This window comes from Colobus angolensis, unplaced genomic scaffold (assembly GCF_000951035.1).
Source record: "Colobus angolensis palliatus isolate OR3802 unplaced genomic scaffold, Cang.pa_1.0 Scaffold21, whole genome shotgun sequence".
NCBI lineage: Eukaryota > Metazoa > Chordata > Mammalia > Primates > Cercopithecidae > Colobus > Colobus angolensis.
Genome location: NW_012115266.1, coordinates 3,287,630 through 3,313,372, shown reverse-complemented (window position 1 = coordinate 3,313,372; position 25,743 = coordinate 3,287,630). Strand labels below are relative to the sequence as shown.

Sequence of the window (25,743 nt, the reverse complement as noted above, 5' to 3'; positions counted from 1 at the left end):
AAAAAAAGGTGAAAAAATAATCCACAGATAAGAAAAGTCTAGTATCCAGTGTACATAAAGAACTTATACAACAACAATTAAAGGACAAATAGCAAAATTCATATGGTAAAGCCCCAACCCCCAAAGTGATAGTATTTGGAGATGGGGCCTTTGGGAGGTAAGTGGGGTTAGATTAGATCATGATGGTTGGGCCTTCATGAGATTAGTGGTTTTATAAGAAGAGGAAGGGAGAGAGAATATTCTCTTTTTCCCTCTCCCTCCCTTGTATCCACTGAGGAAAGGCCATGTGAGCACACAATGAGAAGGCAGCTATCTAAAAGCCAGGAAGACAGCCCTCATCAGGAACCAAATCAACTGGCACCTTGATCTTGGACTTCCCAGTCTTCAGAATTGTGAGAAATAAATTTCTCTTTGTTTAAGCTACCTAGTGTATGACAGAGTTGGGTAGTTGTGACAGTTGCAGCAGAAAGTATATATGGCTCATAACATGAAAAATATTTACTAGCTGACCCTTGACCGAAAAAGTTTACCCGCCCCTGATCTATGCCAGTGAAAGCTGTATCTGAAACTGAGCACTTCAATAATCAACCAGCATTTACTGAGCATCTTCCGTGCTGTTAGTCAGGTTCAGTGGAACCATTGTATAATCTAGATAAGACTTGGGTGAAATAGGAAACACGACATTATATGTAGCAGCATTATGTGTGACATAATAAAAACTTAAGTTGTACCAAATATACATTTAGAAAATAAGACAGGCTGGGCGCGGTGGCTCATGCCTATAATCCCAGCACTTTGGGAGGCCAAGGTGGGAGGATCACCTGAGGTCAGGAGTTTGAGACCAGCCTGACCAACATGGAGAAACCCTGTCTCTACTAAAAATACAAAAAATTAGCTGAGTGTGGTGGTGCATGCCTGTAATCCCAGCTACTTGGGAGGCTGAGGCAGGAGAATGGCTTGAACCTGAGAGGCGGAGGTTGTAGTGAGCCAAGATCGCACCACTGTACTCCAGCCTGGTGACAGAGCAAGACTCTGTCTCAAAAAAAAAAAATATAAAAGATTAGCTGGGTGTTGTGGCAGGCATCTGTAACCCCACCTACTTAGGAAGCTGAGGCAGGAGAATCGCTTGAACCCAGGAGGTGGAGGTTGCAGAGAGCCGAGATCGCACTACAGCACTCCAGCCTGGGCAAGACTGTCTCAGGGGGAAAAAAAAGAGGCTGAGAAATTTAGAGGAACAGCATATGACTGTAACATTTAGAACCATCCTGGTTAGCCACTTACTAGCTTTGTCATTATGGGCAAGTTACATAACCTCCTTGTGCCTCAGTTTTCTCATTTGTGAAGAGGGAATAATAACACTTCGTGTTGTTAGGAAGACTAAAATGAGAAAATTTATTTTAAGTAATTCCTGTAGTGCCTGGAACATAGAGGGTACTGAAGGCTTCTGTTTTATGTTTTTTACTGCTTCATCTCCCTTCCCCATATCTTCAGCCTCAATCTGTCCCCTAAGCATCAAATCCATTCTCCATACAGCAATCAGAGTAATTAAAAAATATAAAAGTAGATTGCATCATTCCCCTTCTTAAAACCCAGTACTTAGCATTGAAACTGAAAAATCTACACCTCATCATAAACTGCAAGACTGAATGATCTGGCTCATTTCTGCCTCTCCAAACATTATATATTAAACTATTATTTCCTCAACTCACTTGTACTCCAGCCACATTGGACTAGTTTCTGTTCCTTGACACACACAAAGCCCTTTCTCTTCTTTGAGGCTTTGTACTTGTTCCCTTTACTTGGGATATTTCTCCCCTCGTTTTTTGTGTTAACTGGTTGGTCCACTTCTACTTCTATATTTCAGCTTAAATGTCCTCTCTTCCGGGAGGCCTTCCGTGACAACCCTACCTAAGTAGTTTACCTCATTACTAGGCTTATTTCTTTTATAGCACCTATCATATTCTTCAAGAATTTTTTTTTGTGGGGGAGGGTGTATTTGTTTGTTTATTCTTTCCTAATTAGAATGTAAGCTCCAGCCGGGCCCAGTGGCTCATGTCGGTAATCTCAGCACTTTGGAAGGTCGAGGTGGGTGAACAGCCTGAGGTCAGGGGTTTGAGACAAGGCTGGCCAACATGGTGAAACCCTGTCTCTACTAAAAATTAGCCAGGCGAGGTGGTGGGCGCCTGTGATCCCAGCTATTTGGGAGGCTGAGGCAGAAGAATCTCTTGAACCTGGGAGGTAGAGGTTGCACTGAGCCAAGATTCGCCACTGTACTCCAGTTTGGGCGACAGAATGAGACTCCATCTCAGAAAAAAAAAAAAAAGAAAAAAAAAATGTTAGCTCCATGAGGAAAGGAATATAGTTTGTCTTAATCACTTCTATATTTCCAGAGCCCAGCACAATGTCTGGCATATAGCAGGTGTTTAATAAATACAAGGCATACTTCATTTTATTTGTTTATTTTTTTTGAGATGGCATCTCACTCTTGTTGCCCAGGCTGGAGTGCAATGGCATGATTTGGCTCACTGCAACCTCCACCTCCCAGACTCTTGCCTCAGCCTCCCAAGTAGCTAGGATTACAGGTGCCCACCACCACACCCAGCTAATTTTTTATTTTGAGTAGAGATGGGGTTTCACCATATTGGCCAGGCTGGTCTCAAACTCCTGACCTCAGGTGGTCCTCCCACCTTGGCCTCCCAAAGTGTTGGGACTACAGGTGTGAACCACCGTGCCCAGCCCCTAGTCATGCTTTCAAAGAGATATTTGCCCAGCCCAGCCTGGGAGACTGCGAGCTTGTGGAGGTTGGTCAGGTGGTTGCCCATCTTCTTGATGAGTCTCACTTCTTCATCTAGTAAGTGACTCTCCAGGAAGTCACTGAGATGGGGGTCTGTGTAGGCAGAACCTAGGGCATGAAAATCCAAAAGGGCCTCGTTCAGGTTTTTCTACATGGCTGTGTTGGATTCCATGGCATCCAGGGTTTTACCCTACTCATCTTGAGATGGCTTATGAATGTCCTGGAATAGAATGTGGCTGCCATGCTGGCTTTGCAACTTCAAGAGATGCTCTACACCCTTACACTGCTCAGCCAATTTGTGGAAGAAGTGGCCCACGCCTTCTAGAGCCACATCATTGCGGTCAAAATAGAAGCCCAGAATGAGAGAGATGTAGGAGGCCTACAGATACAAATTGACCAAGCGATTGACAGCTGCCTCCAACTTGATGAAATAATTCTGATGAGTCTAGTTGGCAAGAAGGAGCTAACCACAAAAACAGTGTTGGCTGGTCCCAGAAGCAGGAGATGGCCAAAAAGATGATCCTAGAGGTTGCAAGTGGAGAGGAGATTGGAGGGCAGTTGGAGGCCGGAAGAGAGGGACTCCCTGGGTTTGTTCCATCCAAGTACTATTGAAGCAAGAGACAGATGTGTGGGACTGCCAAATGCACTGCCAGAACATCCATGAATAGCCCATGGTTCAAGGAGTAATTTCAACTTTAAAGACTTATAATTTAATAAATAAATTTTATAAGACTATAGCTGCCATAGATAGTGTGTAGAGTCAATTGAAAACCTGGAAAGGAGTCACCATTCTAGATGTCATTAAGAGCATTTGTCATTCATCGGAGGAGGTCAAAACATCAACATTAACAGGAGTTTGGAAGAAGTTGATTCCAGTCCTTATGGATGACTTTGAGGGGTTCAAGACTTCAGTGGAAGACTTAACTGCAAATGTGGCCTGGCCAGTAAGTGGTTTTTTTTTTTTTTTTTAAGAATTTCATTTTCCAACGGTTTCTTGCTAGTATTTGAAATACAATTGATGTTTATATATTTTTCAAGCTTGCTAAACTAGTCTGGGAAACATAGCAAGGCCCATATCTACAAAACATTTCTAAAAGTTAGTTGGGCATGGTGCTGCATGCCTATAGTCCTAGCTACTCAGGAGGCTGAATCACGAGGATTGATTGAACCCAGGAGTTGGAGGGTGCAGTGAGCTATAATTTTGCCACTGCACTCCAGCCTGGGAGACAGAGCAAGACCCTATCTCAAAAAATAAAAATCTTGGCCGGGCACCGTGGCTCATGCCTATAATCTCAGCACTTTAGGAGGCTGAGGCGGGCAGATCATCTGAGGTCAGGAGTTTGAGACCAGCCTTGCCAACATGGCGAAACCCCGTCTCTACTAAAAAATACAAAAATAGCTGGGTGTGGTGTTGCATGCCTGTCTTCCCAGTTGCTCCAAAGGCTAAGGCAGCAGAATCAGTTGAACCTGGGAGGTGGAAGTTGCAGTGAGCCAAGATCATGCCACTGCACTCCAGCCTGTATTGTTGGATTTGATTTGCCATAATTTTATTAAGAATTTTTGCATCTATGTTCACAAAGGATATGTGTAATTTTCTTTTCTTGTAATGTTGTTGTCTCGTTTTGGTACAAGTAATGCTGGCCTCATAGAATTACTTTGCACATATTCTCTGTTCTTCAGTTGCCTAGAAGAGTTTGTAGAAGATATTATTTCTTCCTTAAATATTTGGTACAATTTCTTCCTTAAATATTTGGTGCAAATCATCAAGAAAGCCATCTGGGCCTGATTTTTTCCTTCCTGGGAAATATTTTAATTACAAATTCAATTTCTTTAATAATTATACGGTTGGTCTCTCTCTCTTTTTGAGACATGGTCTCTGTCGTCCAGGCGCGAGTACAGTGGGGCGATTTCAGCTTGTTGCAGCTTTGACCTCCCTGGCTCAAGCAATCCTCCTGCCTCAGACTCAGGACTATAGGCATGCACCACCATACCTGGTTTGTATTTTTTGTAGAGACAGAGTCTCACTGTGTTGCCCAGGCTGGTCTGGAACTCCTGGACTCAAGTGATCCGCTTGCGTCAGCCTCCTAAAGTGCTGGGATTATAGGTGTGTGCCACTGCACCTGACTTCTTTTTTTCCTTGGTAAGCATGGGTAATTTGTGTCAAGGAATTTGTCCATTTTATCTAAGTTATTGAGTTTATTGACATAAAATTGTTCATAGTTTTCCTTGCTATCTTTCTAATGTTTGTAGAATCTGTAGGAATATCTCGTTTCTTACTCCTGGTATTGGTTATTTATGTCTTCTCTTTTATTTTCCTTGATTAGTCTGGCTAGAACCAGGTTCTTCCTGTTGTTTTCTATTTCATTCATTTACACTCTGATTTTTATTCTTTCTTTTGCTTGTTTGGGGTCTTATTTGCTCTTCTGTTTCTAGTTTTATAAAGTGAAAGCCGCAATCATTGATTAGAGACAATTCTTTTCTACACTGAAGTCATAATGACATTTTATGTAATTTCTTTTTTCTTTTTTTTGACACAGAGTGTCACTCTGTTGCTCAGGCTGGAGTGCAGTGGTGCTATCTCAGTTCACTGCAACCTCTGCCTCCCAGGTTCAAGCGATTCTCCTGCCTCAGCCTCCTGAGTAGCTGGGATTACAGGCCCCCACCACCAAGCCCAGCTAATTTTTATATTTTTAGTAGAGACGGGGTTTCACCATGTTGGCCAGGCTGGTCTCGATCTCCTGACCTCAGGTGATCCACCCGCCTTAGCCTCCCAAAGTGCTGGGATTATAGGTGTGAGCCACTACTCCCAGCCTGTATAATTTCTTTAATAGTGCTAAAGTTTTAAAATTATATTTATTATTACATCAGTGAATCTGGAGTTTATTTATTTTTGTTTTGCTTTGCTAACCAGCTGACTTCATAATGGAGTTTATTTTTATTTATGATGTAAGTTAGGAATCTAAATCCTTTTCCAAACAGATTGCTACTTGTCCCAACTCAGTTTATTATTGAATAGTACTTTACCCAGTAATTTATATTATTATTCTGTCATATACTAAGATTCTATATGTGCTTGGGTCTGTTTCTGGGTAATCTAGTATTTATCTCTGTGCCTGGGCCAGTATTGTAGAGTTGTATTTCCTAAAGCTTTAGAATAAATCTTGCTATATGATAGGGCAAATATCTCCTCCTTGTTTTTCTTTTTCAGAATAGTCTTTGGTTTTTTTTTTTTTTTTTTGGACAGAGTCTTGCTTTGTCACCCAGGATGGAGTGCAGTGGACGATCTCCGCTCACTGCAAGCTCCGCCTCCCGGGTTCACGCCATTCTGCTGCCTCAGCCTCCCGAGTAACTGGGACTACAGGCGCCCACCACTCGCCCGGCTAGTTTTTTTGTATTTTTTAGTAGAGACGGGGTTTCACTGTGTTAGCCAGGATGGTCTCGATATACTGACCTCATTAATTTGGATAATTTATCTGTGGAATCTTGGATCTTTTATATGGGCACTCAAAGCATCTCTAAATTATGACAAATCCATCTTTTCCTTTTCAATCCTTATATAGCTTACCTTTTTTTTTTGAGACAGAGTCTCTCTCTGTTACCCAGGCTGGAGTGCAGTGGCGTGATCTCGGCTCACTACAATCTCCGCCTCCCAGGTTCAAGTGATTCTCCCACCTCAGCCTCCTGAGTAGCTGAGACTACAGGCATGCACCACCATGCCCGGGTAACTTGTGTATTTTTAGTAGAGACAGGATTTCACCATGTTGGCCAGCCTGATCACGAACTCCTGACCTCAAGTGATCTGCCTGCCTCGGCCTCCCAAACTGCTGGAACTACAGTGAGACTGTACAGTGGCCTCCCAATGCCAGTAAAGTATGGTGAAGTTGGTAACTTTACTACAAATGTTAGCATTACATGACACAACTTTTTTTGGGAGGATGGAGTCTTGCCACCATGCCTGGCATATGGCTTACTTCTTTTCCTTGTCATATTGTATTGGATAGAATAGTACTAGTATTAAATAGAATAGCAGGGGTAATATTAGGCATCTGTGTCTTGCTTTCCTTAAACAAGGAAATTAAACAAGGAAGGATTATTTAAAAGTCTATCATTGGCCGGGACCAGTGGCTCATGCCTGTAATCCCAGCACTTTGGGAGGTCAAGAGTGGAGGATCATTTGAGGCTAAGAGTTTGAGACCAGCCTGGTCAACACAGAAAGTCCTCATTTCTTGAAAGAAAAAAAAATTATTATTAAGTATATTTGCAATAGTTTTTGTACCTGCTCCTGTTAAGTTTAGGAAATTCTTTTCTATACCTAATTTGCCAGCAGTGTTTGTTATGAATGAGTGCTGTATTTCCTAAAATGCTTTTTCTAGGCCAGGCACAGTGGCTTATGCTAGTAATCCCAGCAGTTTGGGAGGCCAAAATGGGAGGATCACTTGACGCTGGTAGTACAAGACCAGCCTGGGCAGCATGGCAAGACCCAGTCTCTACAAAAAAATACAAAAATTAACTGAGTGTGCTGGTGCGCACTTATAGTGTCCCAGCTTCTTGGGAGCCTGGGACAGAAGGATAGTTTGGCCCCCAGAGGTGGAGGCTGCACTGAGCCAGCATCATGCCCATCATGTTTTTTTAATACTGTTGTAATCACAATATATATAATGTTGTCCTATGTCTTTTTTTACTTAACATAAGCATTTTTCATGTTATGACATAGTCTTCTAGTCATTATTTTAATGGCTAAATTATCCATCAAGATGTATCATAAATTAACCATTTTTCTATTAATAGATATTTAGATTTGTTCTTTTTTTCCCCCATTATTATGAATAGCAGGATAGTTATAGTGGCTAGGAGATTATACTGTGTGGTCTTGAGCAAGTTTTTGATCTTTTGAAAGCACCTACCTCATAAAATTGTTTTGAGGATTAAGTGAAGTAATATGTATAATGCATGTAGCGCAGTGGTTATTCTGAATACACGGTTCTCAATAAGTGCTAATTAATATCACTGGAATGAATATCTTAATGCATATAGCCTTTTACTATATTGAAAATTTTAGGATTAATTTTCTGAGATAGAATTAACTTGATCAAAGTTTGTGTACATTTTTATGGCCCTGAAATTGCTTTGTAAAAAGTCATGTCAGCCAGGCGTGGTGGCTCATACCTGTAATCCCAGCACTTTGGGAGGCTGACATGGGCGGATCACTTGAGGTCAGGAGTTCAAGACCAGCCTGCTAACATGGCGAAACCCCATGTCTACTAAAAATACAAAAAAATAGCATGTAGTCCCAGCTACTCGGGAGGCTGAGGCAAGGGAATCACTTGAATCTGGGAGGTGGAGGTTGCAGTGAGCCGAGATCGCACCACTGCACTCCAACCTGGGCATCAAAGCAAGACTCCATCCCCCCAAAAAAAGTTGTGTCATGTAATGCTAACATTTGTAGTAAAGTTACCAACTTCACCGTACTTTACTGGCATTGGGAATTTCAATTATTTAAAATATTTAAGCTAATTTACAAGTTAATGAGATGGTTAAAAGTTTTAATTATATTTATCTGAACCTTTTAATAAGTGTTTACCACCCCTATTTTCTGTTTTCTGAACTTTGTGTCTTTTCTTTTCTTTTCTTCCTTCCTTTTTTTTTTTTTAGAGACAGTCTCAAACTCCTGGGCTCAAGTGATTCTCCTGCCTCAGTCTCCCAAATTGCTGGGATTACAGGCTTGAGCCACTGCACCCAACCTTCTCTATGTCTTTAGGGACAAACTTATAGGATGAAATTTAGGATGAATTCAGTCATTAGCTTGATACCATGATGTACAAATCCCTGAATTTCAATTTCATTGTTACAATGCCATTGTTTCAAGATGCTCAGTTGGCTATGGAAAGATAGGTCATCTATTCCAACTACTCAGGGGGATCTTTTGAGCCCAAGAGGTCAAGGCTACAGTGAGCCGTGATCACAGCACTGCACTCTGGCCTGGGCAACAAAGTGAGACTGTCTCAAAAAATAAAATATAAAGTTTATATGGAAAGAAAAAGACCCAGAATAGCCAACTCAATATTGAAGAATAAAGTCAGAGGACTGGCACCACCTGACTTCAAGACTAATAAAGCTACAGTAGTTAAGACACTAGTATTGGCAAGAGAATAGGTAAATATTTTTTTTTTGCTCAATTTTGAGTATTTTAAAATATTCAAATACTTATAATTCCCTACCTTATGAGATTATTTTTGTGCTGAAAAGTTAGCTGTCAAGAAACATTCAAGGAAAAAATAGTCTTTTATATTCACTTATTTATGATTTCTGGTGCTCTTCATTTCTTCCTGTATAGCTGGGTTTCTATCTTCAGCCTGAAGAAAATCCTTTAGCAAATCTTCTAGCAACAGATTATTTCATCTTCTATCTTAAAATGCCTTTACTTTAACCTCATTTTAAAGGATATTGCACTGGAATATCTGGCTTGATAGTTTTCTCCTTTTTAACATTTTGAAAGATATTGTCAAGTGTCTTCTGTGCTTTATTTATTTATTTATTTATATTTTTTTGGAGACAGGGTCTCACTCTCTCACCCAGGCTGGAGTGCAGTGGCGCAATCTCGGCTCACTGCAACCTCTGCCTCCCGGGTTCAAGCCATTCTTGTGCCTCAGCCTCCCGAGTAGCACTGGGGTTACAGACATGCACCACCACACTTGGCTAATTTTTATATTTTTAGTAGAGACAGGGTTTTGCCATGTTAACCAGGCTGGTCTTGTACTCATGGCCTCAAGTGATCCACCTACTTTGGCCTCCTGAAGTGCTGGGATTATAGGCGTGAGCCACCGCGCCTGGACCTGGCCTTTATTATTTATGGTAAGAAGTCAGCTGTGATTCATATTATACCTCCACTGTATATAATGTGTGCTTTTCCTCTAGCTTCTTTAAATATCTTTATCTTTGGTTTTTATCGTTTTGACTATTTTATACCTAGAAGTGATTTTCTTTGCATTTATCCTCCTTGGGGTTTGCTGAGTTTTTCACATCTTAATATTTTTCATGAAATTTTAGGGAATTTTGTCCATGTTTTCTCGATGTTTTTCTTGTCCTATTCTCATTTTATTCTCCTATCCTCCTTCTGGGACTCCCATTACACATATTTTAGACTGGCTGATATTTTCCTACAGGTTTCTAAGACTTTATTCATTTTTCTTCAGTCCTTTCTTCTTTATTCTCCAGATTGGATAGTTTTTGTTATTTGTCTTCAGTGATTTTGCTGACTCTTCTGTTACCTCTAATCTGCTATTAAACCTATCCAATGAATTCTTCATTTCAATGATTTAACTTTTCAGTTATAGAATTTCTTTTTGGTTCTTTTTGTATAGTGTTAATTTATCTGCTGACATTTCCTATCAGTTCACTCATTAAGGCTGCCTTTTAAGCCTTTGAACATACTTATAATAGATTCTTTAAAGTCTTTCCTAAATGTAATATCTGTACCATATCAGATTCTGTTTCTTTTTTCAGAGACAGGGTCTCACTCTGTCAGCAGGCTGAAAAGTGCAGTGGCACAGTCATAGCTCCTGCAGCCTAAAACTCTTGGGCTCAAGTGATCCTTCCATCTCAGCCTCTTGAGTAGCTAGGACCACAGGCATGTACCACCACACTCGGCTAATTTTTAATTTTTTTTGTAGAGACAAGAGTCTTGCCATGTTGCCTAGGCTAGTCTCAAATTCCTGGCCTCAAGCGATCCTCCTGCCTTGGCCCCCCAAGTGCTGGGATTATAGGCATGAACCTGGCCCTCAGTTTCTGTTTCTATTAGTTGCTTTTTTTTCTCCCTTGACTGTGGGTTATCATTTCCTATTTCTTTGCATATTTAGTAAATTTTTATACTGGACAATATGATCATATTCTATATTATGTTATCTATCTCTGGAGAGTATTAATTTTTGTTCTAGTAGGCTATGCACCTTGACCTTGTGCAGGCTTGTTTTTATGCATTTTAAAGGGTAGGTTTGTAGAAAGCCAATGCATTTTTCAAACTCTTCTAATTTGATACCATTTAGCCTCCAAACTCTGTCTCTTCTGTGGATTTTGTCAACGCATGGCCTTAGACTTTTTTCGGGTGGGTCTAGAGCAGATCTTCATCTACAGTATGGTTTTCATTACTAGAGCATTATCTGTGGGGCATCTCAGCTAGACACTAGCGGTTTTAACAAGGTCTCCCCATTTCTAGCTAGGCCTGAAGGCCAACATTTTTCAGCACTGGAAAATCTTGCTAGTATCTTGTTACATTCTCAACTCCATAGCACCTGCTCTTTGGGGAATCGTATGTAGTCTCACTCTCTGCATGGATGCATGGATAGTCCAGACCTTGGCCAAGGACTCATGGGGAGCTCCTACACATACTTTAGTACCCTACTCTGTGCAGCTCCCTCTTCTCCAGTGCCCTGCCGTGCAGATTCCAGGTACTTTCACAACTCCAAAATCTATTCTCTGTCTCCTCAGCTTAGTGGGACCACTGTCCTCTGCTTGGGTTCCACGTTCCAGTTCTGTAGATAGGAAAATTTCCCCAGGCAGACACCTAGGGCAATCACAGGACTAACCTGGTGACTTTCCCTTCTCTCAAGGGATTGTAACCTTGTGCTATCTGTTGCCCAATGCCTGAAAACAATTGTCTCATATATTTTATCCAGTTTTATAGTAGTTTTTGGTTTGAGGGCTCATTTGGTTATTTCATTAATGCTGGGAGGAGAAGCCCCAGTACGTGGTTTTGCCATGTGTTCATAATGTCATCTGATTGAAAATTTTCTATCTATTTCATCTTTAACAGTTGAAGACCTATGTGAAGAGGTAGCTTGATACTGATAATAATCTCTCATTCTTTCTCCTTGTCCCCACATGATCTCAGCAAAAACGTAAACTCATGTTTAAATGGACATGGTGGTTTGTTTAGTGGTTATTTGAGTGAGGACTTGTAGTTGGTAAACATTTTAAGTCTCTCATTTTGTAATGGTAGTTTGGCTCTCTTAAAAGTTCAGATTTGGCTGGGTGAGGTGGCTCATGCCTGTAATCCCAGCACTCTGGGAGGCTGAAGCAGGAAGATCTCTCGAGACTAGCCTGGGCAACATAGTGAGACCCTGTATCTACAAAAAATTACAAAAATTTCCCTAAGCAGTTTAATATAAAGAAAAAAAATTAGCTGGGCATTGTGTACACCTGTAGTTCTAGCGAGTCGGGAGGCTGAGGCAGGAGGATCCTTTGATCCCAGGAGTTGGAGGCCGCAATGAGCTATGATCACACCACTGCACATAGCCTGGGCCACAGAACATGATCCTGTCTTGGATAGACAGACAGATAGATGATTGATTGATTGATTGATTGATTGATTGATAGATAGACAGAGTAAGTAAAAGAGTCCAGATTCAAAGTTATTTCAGATCTTTGAAGATAGTACTGGATTATTTTCTGGCATTTAGCATTGCTAACTCATGGAGTGTTTTTGCTAATTTAATTTTTTTTTTGGTAGCTTGTAGGGTTTTCTGCGTATCCTTGTTATTTTGGATTTCATTGTGATGTGTTAACTATGTGGCTTTTTAAATTTTTGCTTTTGCCTTGTTTTTTAGAAATTTATCGTGCTTGAAGTTTGGTAAAATTGTTCGAATAGCACTTATATCTGTCTTTGTTTTATGTTTCTCAGTCATTATTTCTTCTGGATCTATTTTTAATATCTCTTGCCTTTTCTTCTTTTAATTGATATAAAATTAATATACCATAAACACAACCATTTTAAAGTATACAATTTAGTGGTTTTTAGTATATTTTCAGCGTTGTATAACTAAAATTTTTTTGGCAGGGTCTCAGTCACCCAGGTAGGAGTGCAGTGGCTTGGTTATGGTTCACTGCAGCCTTGACCTCCTGGGCTGAGGTAATCCTCCCACTTCAGCCCTCCGAATAGTTGGGACTAGAGCTGTGCACCACCACACCTAGTTAATTTTTTGGTATTTTTTTATAGAGATGGGGTTTCGCCACATTGGCCAGGGTAGTCTCAAACTCCTGGGCTCAAGTGATCCTCCCGCCTTGGCCTCCCAAAGTGCTGGGACTATAGACATCAGCCACTGCTTCTTGCCTGTATAACTGTTATCACTATCCAATTCCAGTACATTTTCATCTTGAAAAAGAAACCGTGTACTCATTAGCAGTCACTCTGCTTACTTTCATCCTCTATGCCTTGGCAAACACTAATCTACTTTCTGTCTCTGTCGATTTGCTTATTTTGGACATCTCATATAAATGGAATCATACAATATGTAGCATTTTGTGTGTGGGTTCTTTAAGTATTATGTTTTCAAGGTTTATCCATGTTGTTTCATGTCACAGTACTTCATTTCTTTTTATGGCTGAATACTCCCCATTTGGTTAAGCCATTCATCATTTGATGGACATTTGGGTTGTTTCTACTTTTAGCCATTATGAGTAATCCTGCTGTGAGCATTCATGTACTAATTTTTCTTTTAAATTTGCTCTTTTACTGTGTCCAGTCTAACCATCCATAGAGTTTTAATTTCAAACACTGTATCTTTAATTTCTAAGATTTCTTTTCTCTTTTTCTTTTCTTTTTTTTTTTTTTTTTGCCATTTTTTGGGGGGTTAAAAGGGCTCCCCCTTTTTTTTTTAATTTTTTTTTTTTTTTTTTTTTTTTTTTTTTTTTTTTTTTGAGAGTCTCGCTCTGTCACCCAGGCTGGGGTGCAGTGGTGCAATCTCAGCTCACTGCAAGCTCTGCCTCCTGGGTTCACGCCATTCTCCTGTCCCCGCCTCCTGAGTAGCTAGGATTACAGGCACCCGCCAGTAGTCCCTAAGATCGCGATTTTAGCGGATCACCTAGAGGCATGGTGGTGCATGCCTCTAATCCCAGCTACTTGGGTGGCTGAGGCATAAGCATAGCTTGAACCCAGGAGGCAGATGTTGTAGTGAGCCGAGATAGCACCATTGCACTCCAGCCTGGGTGACAGTGTAAGACTCCGACTCAAAAAAAAAAAAAAGGTTCATGCCTGAGAGTCATTCTTGAATTTTTCAGCCCTCAGCTCTAAATTAGTTCATGTACTAGACTTGTGTTTATTACATAATGAGTTGATTAATTAAAAAATACAAGAATATCAGAACTATCAGTTCTGAAGCTTTCAGGCATTAAACATGACCTTGTGGAAATTAACAGAAAATAAAAATTGATTTAGCAAATGTAAAATATTGAAAAGATGAGGTTAAATGTCCTAATCTCATAAAGTAATTCTAAATGTTCAAGCAATTTGCTGATGCATAGCCATTTCCAGTCATATTTTAAATCTTGTAGATAATCTTTTCATTAGAGAAAAAGCCTTCTTGTCTCACCAGTTTAATAAACAAATCCAGAAATCCTGGTTCTTACCCACACTGCTTGCTTGACTTTGTTTCCATTTCTTCTCACACAGAAATACAGTCCACACTGCCCGAAATCTCTGCGAAGCTGACTTGGACTTCAGAGGAAGGCAGCTATCCTCAGGATATGACAGGGGTAACACCCTTCCAGATGACTTTTGAGGCAGGTTTTGTTGTGGTCTTATAAATTACTAATGATTTTATTCTTATTTTTCTGCAAATCTAATAACAGGAAAGAAAAGCCTAGGTCCCTCAAAGTTCCAAGCTGAAATGAAATAAGGCATTGGGTTCCCAAACTTGCCTGTGCAGACATTAGATCACCTAGGAATTCCCAAAATACTGTGGTCTGTGTCCCACTCTGAGTGACTGTGATTTAATTGGTCTGGGTGTTGTACTTATTAGTCTTCTTGGGCTTCGATAACAAAATACCACAGAATAGATGGCTTAAGCGATACAGATTTATTTTCTCATAGTTCTGGAGGCTAGACGTCCAAGATCAAGGTGCTGTCAGGGCTGGGTTCTGGTGAGGCCTCTTTTCCTGGCTTGTAGACTACTGCCTTGTTACTGTGTCCTTACATGGCTTTTTTTCTGTGTGTGCATGAAAAGAAAGAGATCTCTAATGTCTCTTTATTTTTATTGAAATTTTTTTTGGTAGAGATGTGGTCTTGCTATGTCGCACAGGCTAGAGTGCAGTGGCTATTCACAGGTACAGTCATAGCACACTACAGACTTGAACTCCTGAGCTTAAGTGATCTTCCTGCCTCAGCCTGGGAAGTAACTGGTAGCTGAGACTACAGGTGGGAACTACTGGCACCTGGCTCTGGTGTATCTTTTTATAAGGACACCAGTCCTATTAAGACCTGGGGTCAGGGCCCTACCCTTATGGCCTCATTTAATCTTAATAACCTCCTGAGGGCCCTACCTTCAAACACAGTCACTTTGGGGCTTAGGACTTCAGCATATGGATTTTGAGGGACACAATTCCGTCCATAACAGGTATGGCCTAGGCTTTGGAACATTTTTTTAGATCCCAGGTGATTCCTAATATGCAGATGAATTTGAGAACCACTGAAATAAGCCTTTATTTGAATTTGGATCTCCTGATAAAGAAAATAAAAAGTGACTCCCAGTGCAGATCCTACTTGGATACATTTTTATTAGTTTGGTTTAGAGATCTCTTTATCGACTTATTTGTAGTCCAGATTTATGAGGGTGATAATTCACTCTCCATTCCCTTTAACAGTTCTCTCATCTCCTATTTTCCTTCCTTGGAGTTGGTGGAGACATAACGAATTAGAGTGCTTTAAACATTCTCCTAGAAGCCCTTGGGCAACCTTTCTCCATATTTGAATAATGATATGCTCATTCTGAAAGGAATGGGTATGGTATCAGGACAACAGATATCCCTAGCTGTGCCTTATCTTCTTTAGGAGAATGGAGGGTAAACAATCTGTAGCAATTAATGATTAGTCAGCTCTGAAACTATTCATGTCAAGTAGCAATAAAATGGTGATTCCAGTGAACCAAAAAGGGCAATTCTAGGAAATGAGGTTCTGTGTTTCAGTCAGCCTGAACAAGCAGTAATTTGTATACATAACATTTAGATATATTGTTTAAGCATCCTGACAAGTCTATGAAGTGGGTTGGATGAGGATTATCACCCCATTTTACAGATCAGAAAGTTGAGATTCAAAGAACTTGACTGACTCTCCCAGTGTCATACAACAGTTAAGTGGCAGAATTAGAACTTGAACCAAAGTCTGACTCATACAGATCAGGGCTATTTCAATATTTACTTATTCATCCAGACACGTGTGTTTGTTCACGTCAGTGTCAGTGAGCTAGATACTATCTGTAGGTACATTGTCTTAAGATATATTACTTGATCCCAAGGAACTTGGAATATAAATAGAAAGATCAAGAAGTAAACACATAATTACAATACGGCGTGATTCCCAGGATGGATGATAGAAGTGAGCCCTGAATGCTATGTTAGCATGGAGGAAGGGCACCTAATCCGTGGGAAGAGGTCGAAGTCTGGAGGTCTTGACGAGACTGAAAAACGGATTTGCTGGCTGTAGAAGATTCTGACACTTGAAAGAATAGGAAGTTGTTATCAGAGTGATAAAGTTTCTCTTATTTTTTTTCTTTATTGCAAAAGTAGTGTTTCCCTCAGAAAAATCAAAGCATGATCAAAACAGACATTTAGAATACACATAATTTGGCCTTTCAGGGCAGCCATTATTAATACCTTGGTATACATCTTTTCACAATAGAGTGGGGCATTTCAATTTAAGATTTTCAGAATGGAACAGTTCCAAGCCGTGGCCATGGAAATAGGTGGCTGGGAATGAGTGGAGGTCAAGGTCATTATTGTTGAAGAGGTCAGGGAACTGCAAAACTAAGTTATTGCTTAGGCTGGTTATCTGCTTGGATATGGATGTCAGTCAAGATGATGACAGCATTTAGCGTACAGAGGAAAATTGTGAGCTTAGTGACCAGGAGTCAGCTGGTGATGGAGATGAAAAGTAAAAGAATAGTATAGTCAAATGGCATTAGCCTCAAGGGAACAAGGATTTCCTCACGGATTTCTTCCATTATATCTCATTGTTTTTGGTACTGTGCAGCTATGTAAACAATATTTGAATGAAGAGAATGGGAAGAGATAAATGGGAGATTGTAAAAGATTTCATCATGAGCCCCTCAATTGAGGAGAAAGGTTAAGTAACAAGGTTCACAGCAAAGACTAATAGAGATATCCATGGAAAAGCTATAATAAATGATCCATTCATTTGGGCCTGTGAGGAAAGTTAATTGCAAGGAAGACTGAGGAAGAAATTTCTTCATTTAGGAAAAATACTGGGTTTTGGTTTTGTGTTTACGCCCACAGCTAGTCTTACATCTTGGGGTTCATTAGGCTGGGTAACATGTCCCTCCAAAAGCAATCTGATTTTATAAGATCTTCCCAACAACTTTATCAAGTTTAATATTTATTTTTGTAATAATATTAAGTGATCAAGTGAATGGAGTTATACATATATACATACAAACACATATATGCACAAACATATCTATATATTTATACATCTGTACTTCTGTGTGTATGTATCCAAGGTAAGATAGGAAGAAACTGAGACTTTCTTCTAGAAAGTAATATAAGGGCTCATGACTGCATAAGTTCATATTTAAAAGCATACTTCTATATTCTGTCATATAATTAGACATATTTAAAGGTGAAGACTAAAACTGTATGATTCAATAGTGGTTTCTGTTCTGCAGGGCTGGCAGCATCTATTTTTTTCATAACAGTAAATAAGTAAGTTCATTGCTTCTGTAGGTATGTCAGACTGGGGTACTGGGTCTCTAACACTCAACACCCAACACCCAACTGTAAAAGGCTTTGTCGTCTCTCTCTTCCTCTCTCTAATAATTATTTCTTTTTTTGTTGTTTTTTTGAGACGAAGTCTTGCTCTGTCGCCCAGGCTGGAGTGCAGTGGCGTGATCTCAGCTCACTGCAAGCTCCACCTCCTGGGTTCATGCCATTCTCCTGCCTCAACCTCCCGAGTAGCTGGGACTACAGGTGCTCGCCACCATGCCCAGCTAATTTTTCATATTTTTAGTAGAGGTGGGCTGTGTTAGCCAGGATGGTCTTGATCTCCTGACCTTGTGATCTGCCTGCCTTAGCTTCCTAAAGTGTACATCTCTAGGATTACAGGTGTGAGCCACCACGCCTGGCCTCCTCTCTCTCATAATTTTATGAGTAGATCTTAAAAGGGGCCTCTAACCCCTTTTAAAGGGTTAGTTGTGTTGTATTAATTATCCTCTCTGACCTGACATTAGTCACTTTATCCTAAGTCTGGGTTAGGTTCAGTCCTTCTGCTCTATTCCTTTAGCACCTCATTTATGTAAATTTCACATTGTCATCTAAATTAGTCTGTCTCATCTACTGAACTGTGAACTCTTCTAATTCTGAGATTGTCTTATTTATTTTTATAAGTCCAGGTACATAATAAGACACATTAATATTTTATGAGTGAGTAAATGCATATATTAAATAGTCATACATAAGCATTGCTTGTTAGGCTCTATAAAAAATAATGATGGATTATATATTACCCCATTCAGATAGCTACCTATATACACAGAAAATGAACATTTTTGGAGAGGCAGCACTGCATTAGAATGTGGACTTTGGAGTTAGTCAGCTCTAGTTATGAATCCCACTGCTGCCACTTAACTAGCTGTGTGTGACCTTGGACAAATTAATTAGCTTATTGAGTCTCATTATCCTCTTCTATAAAATGGAGTTATTTCTTACTTGCATAGAAACTGCTTGGCATGTAGCAAGTATTCAGTAAATATCATCATTATTCATTGTAGCCTCTCTCCAGTAGTTGCTCAAGGAACTTTCACTTCGGTTGTCTTACTGTTAGATATAATTAGCCCTTTCTATGATACACCCTATAATCACCAAGGTTACAAAGCTTTGAAACCGTTCCAAGAAGTTGTTTTGGAAGTGGTAAGTACAGAAAACGCTTTAAAGACTATTGCTTTTTGGTTTAAACATTTTATACTAAAATTTCAAAAATGAAGGATGTGACTATGATATGTATACCGACTGCAGTTATTATTTAATTACCACTGTTTACATGCCTGAATAATCCTAGACGTGTTTACAGAATTTTCTAATAATCCCCTATCGATTTTGGTAATAATTTTTTTTTTTTTTTTTTTCTGGACAGAGTCTTGCTCTGTCACCTAGCCTGGAGTGCAGTGGTGTGATCTCAGCTCACTGCAACCTCCGCCTTCCAGGTTCAAGCAGTTCTTTGTCTCAGCCTCCCGAGTAGCTGGGATCACAGGTGCCTGCCACCACTCCAGGCTCATTTTTGTATTTTTAGTAGAGATGGGGTTTCACCATGTTGGCCAGGCTGATCTTGAACTCCTGACCTCAAGTGATCCGCCTGCCTTGGCCTCCCAAAATGCTGGGATTACAGGCATGAGCCACCCTACCCAGCCCATTTTTGTAATAATTTTTTCAAATACTTTTTCAAATAATTTTTTTTTTTTTTTTTTTCTGGACAGAGTCTTGCTCTGTCACCTAGCCTGGAGTGCAGTGGTGTGATCTCAGCTCACTGCAACCTCCGCCTTCCAGGTTCAAGCAGTTCTTTGTCTCAGCCTCCCGAGTAGCTGGGATCACAGGTGCCTGCCACCACTCCAGGCTCATTTTTGTATTTTTAGTAGAAACGGGGTTTCACCATCTTGGCCAGCCCTGGCCTTGAACTCCTGACCTGAGGTGATCCACCCACCTTGGCCTCCCAAAGTGCTGGGATTACAGGTGTGAGCCACTGCACCTGGCCCAATTTTTTCTATTTTTAAATCCCAACCTATTGCCACAGTTTTTTACTTCTTTTTCAGTGTACTTATAAAAAACATTAAAAGGCCAGGTGCAGTGGCTTATGTCTGTAATTCTAGCACTTTGGGAGGCCAAGGTGGGAGGACTGCTTGAGGCCAAGAGTTTGAGACCAGCCTGGGCAACATAATGAGACCCTGTCTCTGCAGAAAATTAAAATATAAGCCAGGTGTGGTGGTACACACTTGTAGTCCTAGCTACTTGGGAGGCCGAGGTGGGAGGGTCGCTGGAGCCCAGGAGTTCGAGGTTACAGTGAGCTATGATCATGCCACTGCATTCCAGCCTGAGTGACAAAGTGAGACCTTATTTCTAAAAAAAAAAAAAGTAATAAATAAAATAAAAATATTATAATAGCTTATCCTTCTATATTTGTGTGCTTCTTATTTTTGTGTTACCAAATTTTGACATCTGGGACCTTTTTTTTTTTTTTTAAACATATACCTAGTACATGGCTCTGTATTCTCTGAGCCAACAATAAAAACCTACTGATTTCTGATTGTATTTCTTCTTTCACTTTTTTGGACTTCTACATTTTCTAGGATACTGTTTCTAACTTTGGTTTTAGGAACACTACAATAGTGAGTCAGTATAGGTAAGTGGTTAATGCTAAAGATTTAGAGCCAAATCGACCTGGCTAACCTTGGACAAGCTGTTTAACCTTTTTGAGACTGTTTTGTAAAACACTTGTTTTTTTTTTCCTTCATTTTTAAAAATCCAGATCCTGCACAATCTTTTATTTATAAAATTTGGGTACCTAATAGAGGTTTTGTGAAAGTTAAATGAGATAATATAAATAAGATACCTTAGCACCATTCCTGCAGTAAAGTCTTCACCTAGTGGTAAATCTTATATTTGTAGGGAAGTGTTTGTAGTATATTGGCAAGAACATGGGCAATTGGTATTAGAAAGACTTAAGGTCACACAAAAAACAAAAAAGAAAGACTTACAGTCAAGTTCTGGCTGTACCACTGAACAGCTAAGTGACCTTAGGCATGTTGCTTAACTTGACTGAGCCTCTTAAAAAAAATCTACAAAGAAGGGGCCGGGCACGGTGGCTCATGTCTGTAATCCCAGCACTTTGGGAGGCCGAGGTGGGCAGATCACCTGAGGTCAGGAGTTCGAGACCAGCTGGCCAACATGGTGAAACCCCATCTCTACTGAAAATACAAAAAATCAGCCAGGCATGGTGGTGCGCACCTGTAGTCCCAGCTACTCAGGAGGCTGAGGCAGGAGAATTGCTTGAACCTGAGAGGCAGAGGTTGCAGTGAGCCGAGATCATGCCACTGTACTCCAGCCTGGGCAACAAGAGCAAAACTCCATCTCAAAAAAAAAAAAAAAAAATCTACGAAGAAGAGATTGTAATACCTACCTTTCAGGATTATTGTGAGGTAGTATATGTATAACAACTGCACAATACTTGTCACATAGTAGGTATTCAATGAGTGATATCTATTATTGTTACCATGTATAATATACAGTTTCTTTTTTTTTTTTTTTGGAGACCGAGTCTAGCTCTGTCACCCAGGCTGGAGTGCAGGGGCACCATCTTGGTTCACTGCAACCTCCACTTCCCAGGTTCAAGCAGTTCTCCTGCCTTAGCCTCCTGAGTAGCTGGGATTGCAGGCACATGCCACCATGCCTGGCTAATTTTTGTATTTTTAGTAGAGATGGGGTTTCACCATGTTGGCCAGGTTGGTCTCGAACTCCTGACCTCAGGTGATTCGCCCACCTCAGCCTCCCAAAGTGCTGGGATTACAGGCATGAGCCAACATGCCCAGCCTACACTTTCAAATATATGGATCCTTAAAACAGTTCTGTGAGGTCAAAGGGCTAGGTTTTATCCCTGTTTTGCAGATTAGGAAATGAGGTCTAGGGCAGTGATTTTTTTTTCCATGAGCATTTAATTTTTCTTTTTACAGAACCAGTACTAAAACACAGGTCTTCTGACTTTTGAGCTTTTTGCTCTACAACTTTTCATTATAAATAAATGTTTGGTTTAATGGATTGATGTCAAAAATAGGTTCCTTTTAGTGTTTGCTCCTTTGACTCCACTCAGATTCTTTTTTAAAAATTTCTTTCTAAAAAAGCATAACTCAGATTCTTAATACAGATTGTTCCAAAGCACATTAGGATGGTGGAGTTATTCTTATCAACTTCAGTCTGAATTACTTTTAAATTTGTCCCCAAAAGTGGTTTTGACATTATGAGTTTTACTCTGATCTTTGTTCTTGTGTCTCCTGAAGTTCCATGTAACAGATACTCTAACCCAAGAAGTGATAGCTATTTAGATTTTCTTTTGCATACAATTCTCATTCCCAAAGATGTCTCCCTTTGGTTGCCCAAAAAGCTTTCTGAGGTATAGTTACTTTTAGAAGAGAAAAAATACCATAATTCAATTCATTTGTGCTCTTGAGGTTGTGTATGTGTGGTAGGTGTTTTTGTTGTATTATTACAGGTTGATGAAAAGCCCAGAACCTTGATGACAGATTGTCTGGTTATAAAGCATTTTTTACGTAAAATCATCATGGTGCACCCTAAGGTAAGCTGTTGCTTCGTACAATGATGATTCTCTTGTTTAAGTCATTGTTTTCCAGAGACCTTTACTATGTAGGACATGGATAGATATGATTGGTTCTTTTTCTTTCAATGAAGATGATTAAAATGTTTAAAATTTGAGGTCATGGTGGCTCATACCTGTAATACCAACACTTTGGGAGGCCGAGGCAGGAGGATTGCTTAAGTCTAGGAGTTTACGACCAGCCAAGGCAACATAGTGAGACTCTGTCTCTACAAAAAAAATTTATTTAAATTAGCCAACTGTGGTAGTGAGCTCCTGTAATTCCAGTTCCTCAGGAGAGTGAGGTGAGAGGATTGCTTGAGCCCAGGAGGTTGAGTCTGCAGTGAGCCATGATTGTGCCACTGCCCTCCGGCATAGGTGACAGAGTGAGACTCTGTCTTGGGGGGGGAAAAAAAAAGACGCCTCCCAAGGTGCTGGGATTACAGGTGTGAGTGGCCGTGCCCTGCTGTTTTTTTTTTTTTTTTTTTTTTTTTTTTTGAGAGAGAGACAAGGTCTCACTATATGGCCCAGGCTAGTTTCTAACTCCCGGGCTTAAGCAATCCTACTTTGGTCTCCCAATGTGCTGGGATTACAGGTGTGAGGCACCGCATCTGGCCCAAGGCGATCTTTTTTTTTTTCTTTTTGAGACAGAATCTCACTCTTGCCTAGTGAGTGGCGTGATCTCGGCTCACTGCAACCTCTGCCTCTCAGATTCAAGCCATTCTCCTGCCTCCGCCTTCCTAGTAGCTGAGATTACAGGTGTGTACCACCATGCCCCGCTAATTTTTGTATTTTTAATAGAGACAGGGTTTCATTATGTTGGCCAGGCTGGTCTCGAACTCCTGACCTCAGGTGATCCACACACCTCGACCTCCCAAAGTGCTGGAATTACAGGTGTGAGCCACCACACCCGGCCAAGGCAATCTTAATGATGGTTATGTGTTATAGCTGAGAAACCTCTGGATAGAGAGAGCTTTGTTTTGGGTTATTTTCAGTTTTTTTTTTTTTATTATTATTGCTTTATTGTATCACTTTAGATACCTCTTTCCTCCTCTGTGCTTTGTTTTTTGTTAAACCTAGATAATAAACCTTGCTGTTTACCTCCTTTTCTAAAATGACTATAAGAACAAATAAGGATTTTTTTTTTTTTTTCCCTGAGACAGGGTTCTGCTCTGTTACCCACGCTGGAGTGCAGTGGCTTGATCTTGGCTCACTGCAGCCTCCACCTCCCAGGTTCAAGTGATTCTCCTGCCTCAGCTCCCTGAGTGGCTGGGATTACAGGTGTGCACCACCACACCTAGCTAATTTTTGTATTTTTAGTAGCGATGGGGTTTCGCCATGTTGGCCAAGCTGATCTTGAACTCCTAGCCTCAAGTGATCCACCTGTTTCAGACTCCCAAAATGCTGGGATTATAGGTGTAAGCCATCATGCCTGGCCAAGAAATTTTGATAGAATATCAAGAGCAAGACCCTGCCTCAAAAAATTAAAAAAAAAAAAGCTAACTGTATTCCGTTGTGTATATACCACATTTTCTTTATCAACAGAAACACAAATACTATATGATTTCACTTATATGTGGAATCTGAAAAAATCAAATTCATAGTACAGAATAGAATGGTGGTTATCAGAGGCTGGGAGTGGGTCAAGGAAGGAAATAGGGAGTTGTTAGTTAAAGGGTACAAAGTTTCAGTTAGACAGGAGGAATAAGTTTTTAGAATCTTATTTCACAGGGGGGGGCCTATAGTCAATAATAATATATTATGTATTTCAAAATGGCTGAGAGTAAATTTCAAATGTCTCACCACAGAAAATGCTAGTAAGTTATGTGATAGATGTTAATCTACTTGATTTAATCATTCCACATTGTACACATATATCAAAACACCACACTGTACCCTATGAATGTATACAGTTATAGTTTATCAATTAAAAGTAATACTAATTTAAAAATTTTTAATCTTATCCTTTTCCTTTAGGGATTAGATATGGAAGTTTTTAATCTGTATCTTGGCTCATGTTCAATCTCACACTTAATTTATTGTTTTGCAGGTCAGATTTAATTTCAGTGTAAAAGTAAATGGAATCTTCTCCACAGAGATCTTTGGGTGAGTTCTTAGGTCTATGGCTTAAGATGATGCTATGGCTCTGCAGTTTTTCTCAGCTATTATTGTCCTATTTCCAAAAGATTCACAGTTTGATATCTTGACCCAAAGTCACCTTGAAACTAATTTTCTGACACCCCCACATTTTATTATTTTAGTAGATTCATCCCTGTCTCTAGAGGGGGTAAACTTAAATATTACCATTTTTCCCTTGGTTAATTAGTTACGGAATTCTAGTAATCACTGGGGTGGTAGTAGTCATGGGCCAAAATTTGTGTCAAACAGATTGATTTTAGAATATTTGAGAGATGGCTTAGCTTTGCTTTGCTTTGCAGGGTAGAGAATGAACCCATTTTGAACCTTGGGAATGGAATTGCTCTTGTGGTCGACTCTCAGCATTATGTGAGGTGAAGGCGTAAAGCCTTGTTGTCCCTCTGCATGTTTTACTCTCCTCTCTTGAGTATGAATATGGGTAGAAATTGGAAATTGTCTCACTTGTCATTTGTAAGTGTCAGGTGTCAGCTTCTCTATAAGAAAAGCAGAAGTAAAACTTTTAATGTTGAAAACCACTATTTTAAGTTATTTATGTACTTGAATCTATTCTAAATGACCTGAAGACATGTGCCTTCTTCTCTCCAAGCCTTATTTTCTTCTGTAAATGAAATGAAACAGACCCTGCTAGTTCCAATCCCATTTAGGCATGAGAAGAGAAGACTGAATTTAAAACTTTACTTGAATTCTTGGCTAGAGAGAGAGTATGAATACAAAGGAATTCATTGTACATTATTTTTTGTGCATCAGCATTTTGCATAGATTTGGAAATCATCTCTCTGTCCATCTCCATCTTCTTCAGACTCCAAGAAAGTAAATCTGGTCAGGCACAGTGGATCATGCCTGTAATCCCAGCACTTTGGGAGGCTGAAGTGTATGGATCACTTGAGGTCAAGAGTTTGAGACCAGCCTGGCCAAAATGGCAAAACCCCATCTCTGCTAAAAATACAAAAATTAGCTGGGCGTGGTAACACATGCCTGTAATCCCAGCTACTTGGGAGGCCAAAGCATGAGAATCACTTGAACTTGGGAGGCGGAGGTTGCAGTGAGCCGAGATCACGCCACTGCACTCCAGCGACAGAGCAAGACTCCGTCTCAAAAAATAGTAATAATAAAAAATGTAAAAAATCCATGGAGGAGGTGGTAAACAATATGGAACGCACAGAGCCCTTCTGTCTTGCCTTCCTGTGCCATTTAACTACCACAGAATCCAAAGCGAAAATGAATTATATCAAGAAAAGACCTAACATATGCTTAAGTCCAATTAATTTATTCTTTCTTTTTTTGAGACAGGGTCTCACTCCGTTCAATCCAGATGCCATCATAGCTCACTGCAGCCTTGAATTCCTGGGCTCATTTTCCCACCTCAGCCTCCCGAGTAGCTAGTAGCTAGGACCACAGAAATATGCTACCATATGCTGCTAATTTTTTTTTTTTT

At 40.1% G+C, this 25,743-nt stretch overlaps 1 protein-coding gene and 1 pseudogene across 1 annotated transcript in view; one reads left to right on the top strand and one right to left on the bottom strand.

Moving 5' to 3' along the window:
- Positions 1-5,288, bottom strand: part of LOC105512312 — an 18,311-nt pseudogene extending 13,023 nt beyond the window's left edge.
- Positions 1-25,743, top strand: part of LOC105512327 (chromosome unknown open reading frame, human C11orf80) — an 82,737-nt gene that overhangs the window by 16,763 nt on the left and 40,231 nt on the right. The window contains exons 3-6 of the mRNA XM_011942761.1: positions 14,238-14,347; positions 22,050-22,133; positions 24,202-24,257; positions 24,590-24,661. Of these exons, the coding sequence (XP_011798151.1) occupies positions 14,238-14,347; positions 22,050-22,133; positions 24,202-24,257; positions 24,590-24,661 (322 nt within the window). The remainder of the gene's footprint in view (positions 1-14,237; positions 14,348-22,049; positions 22,134-24,201; positions 24,258-24,589; positions 24,662-25,743) is intronic.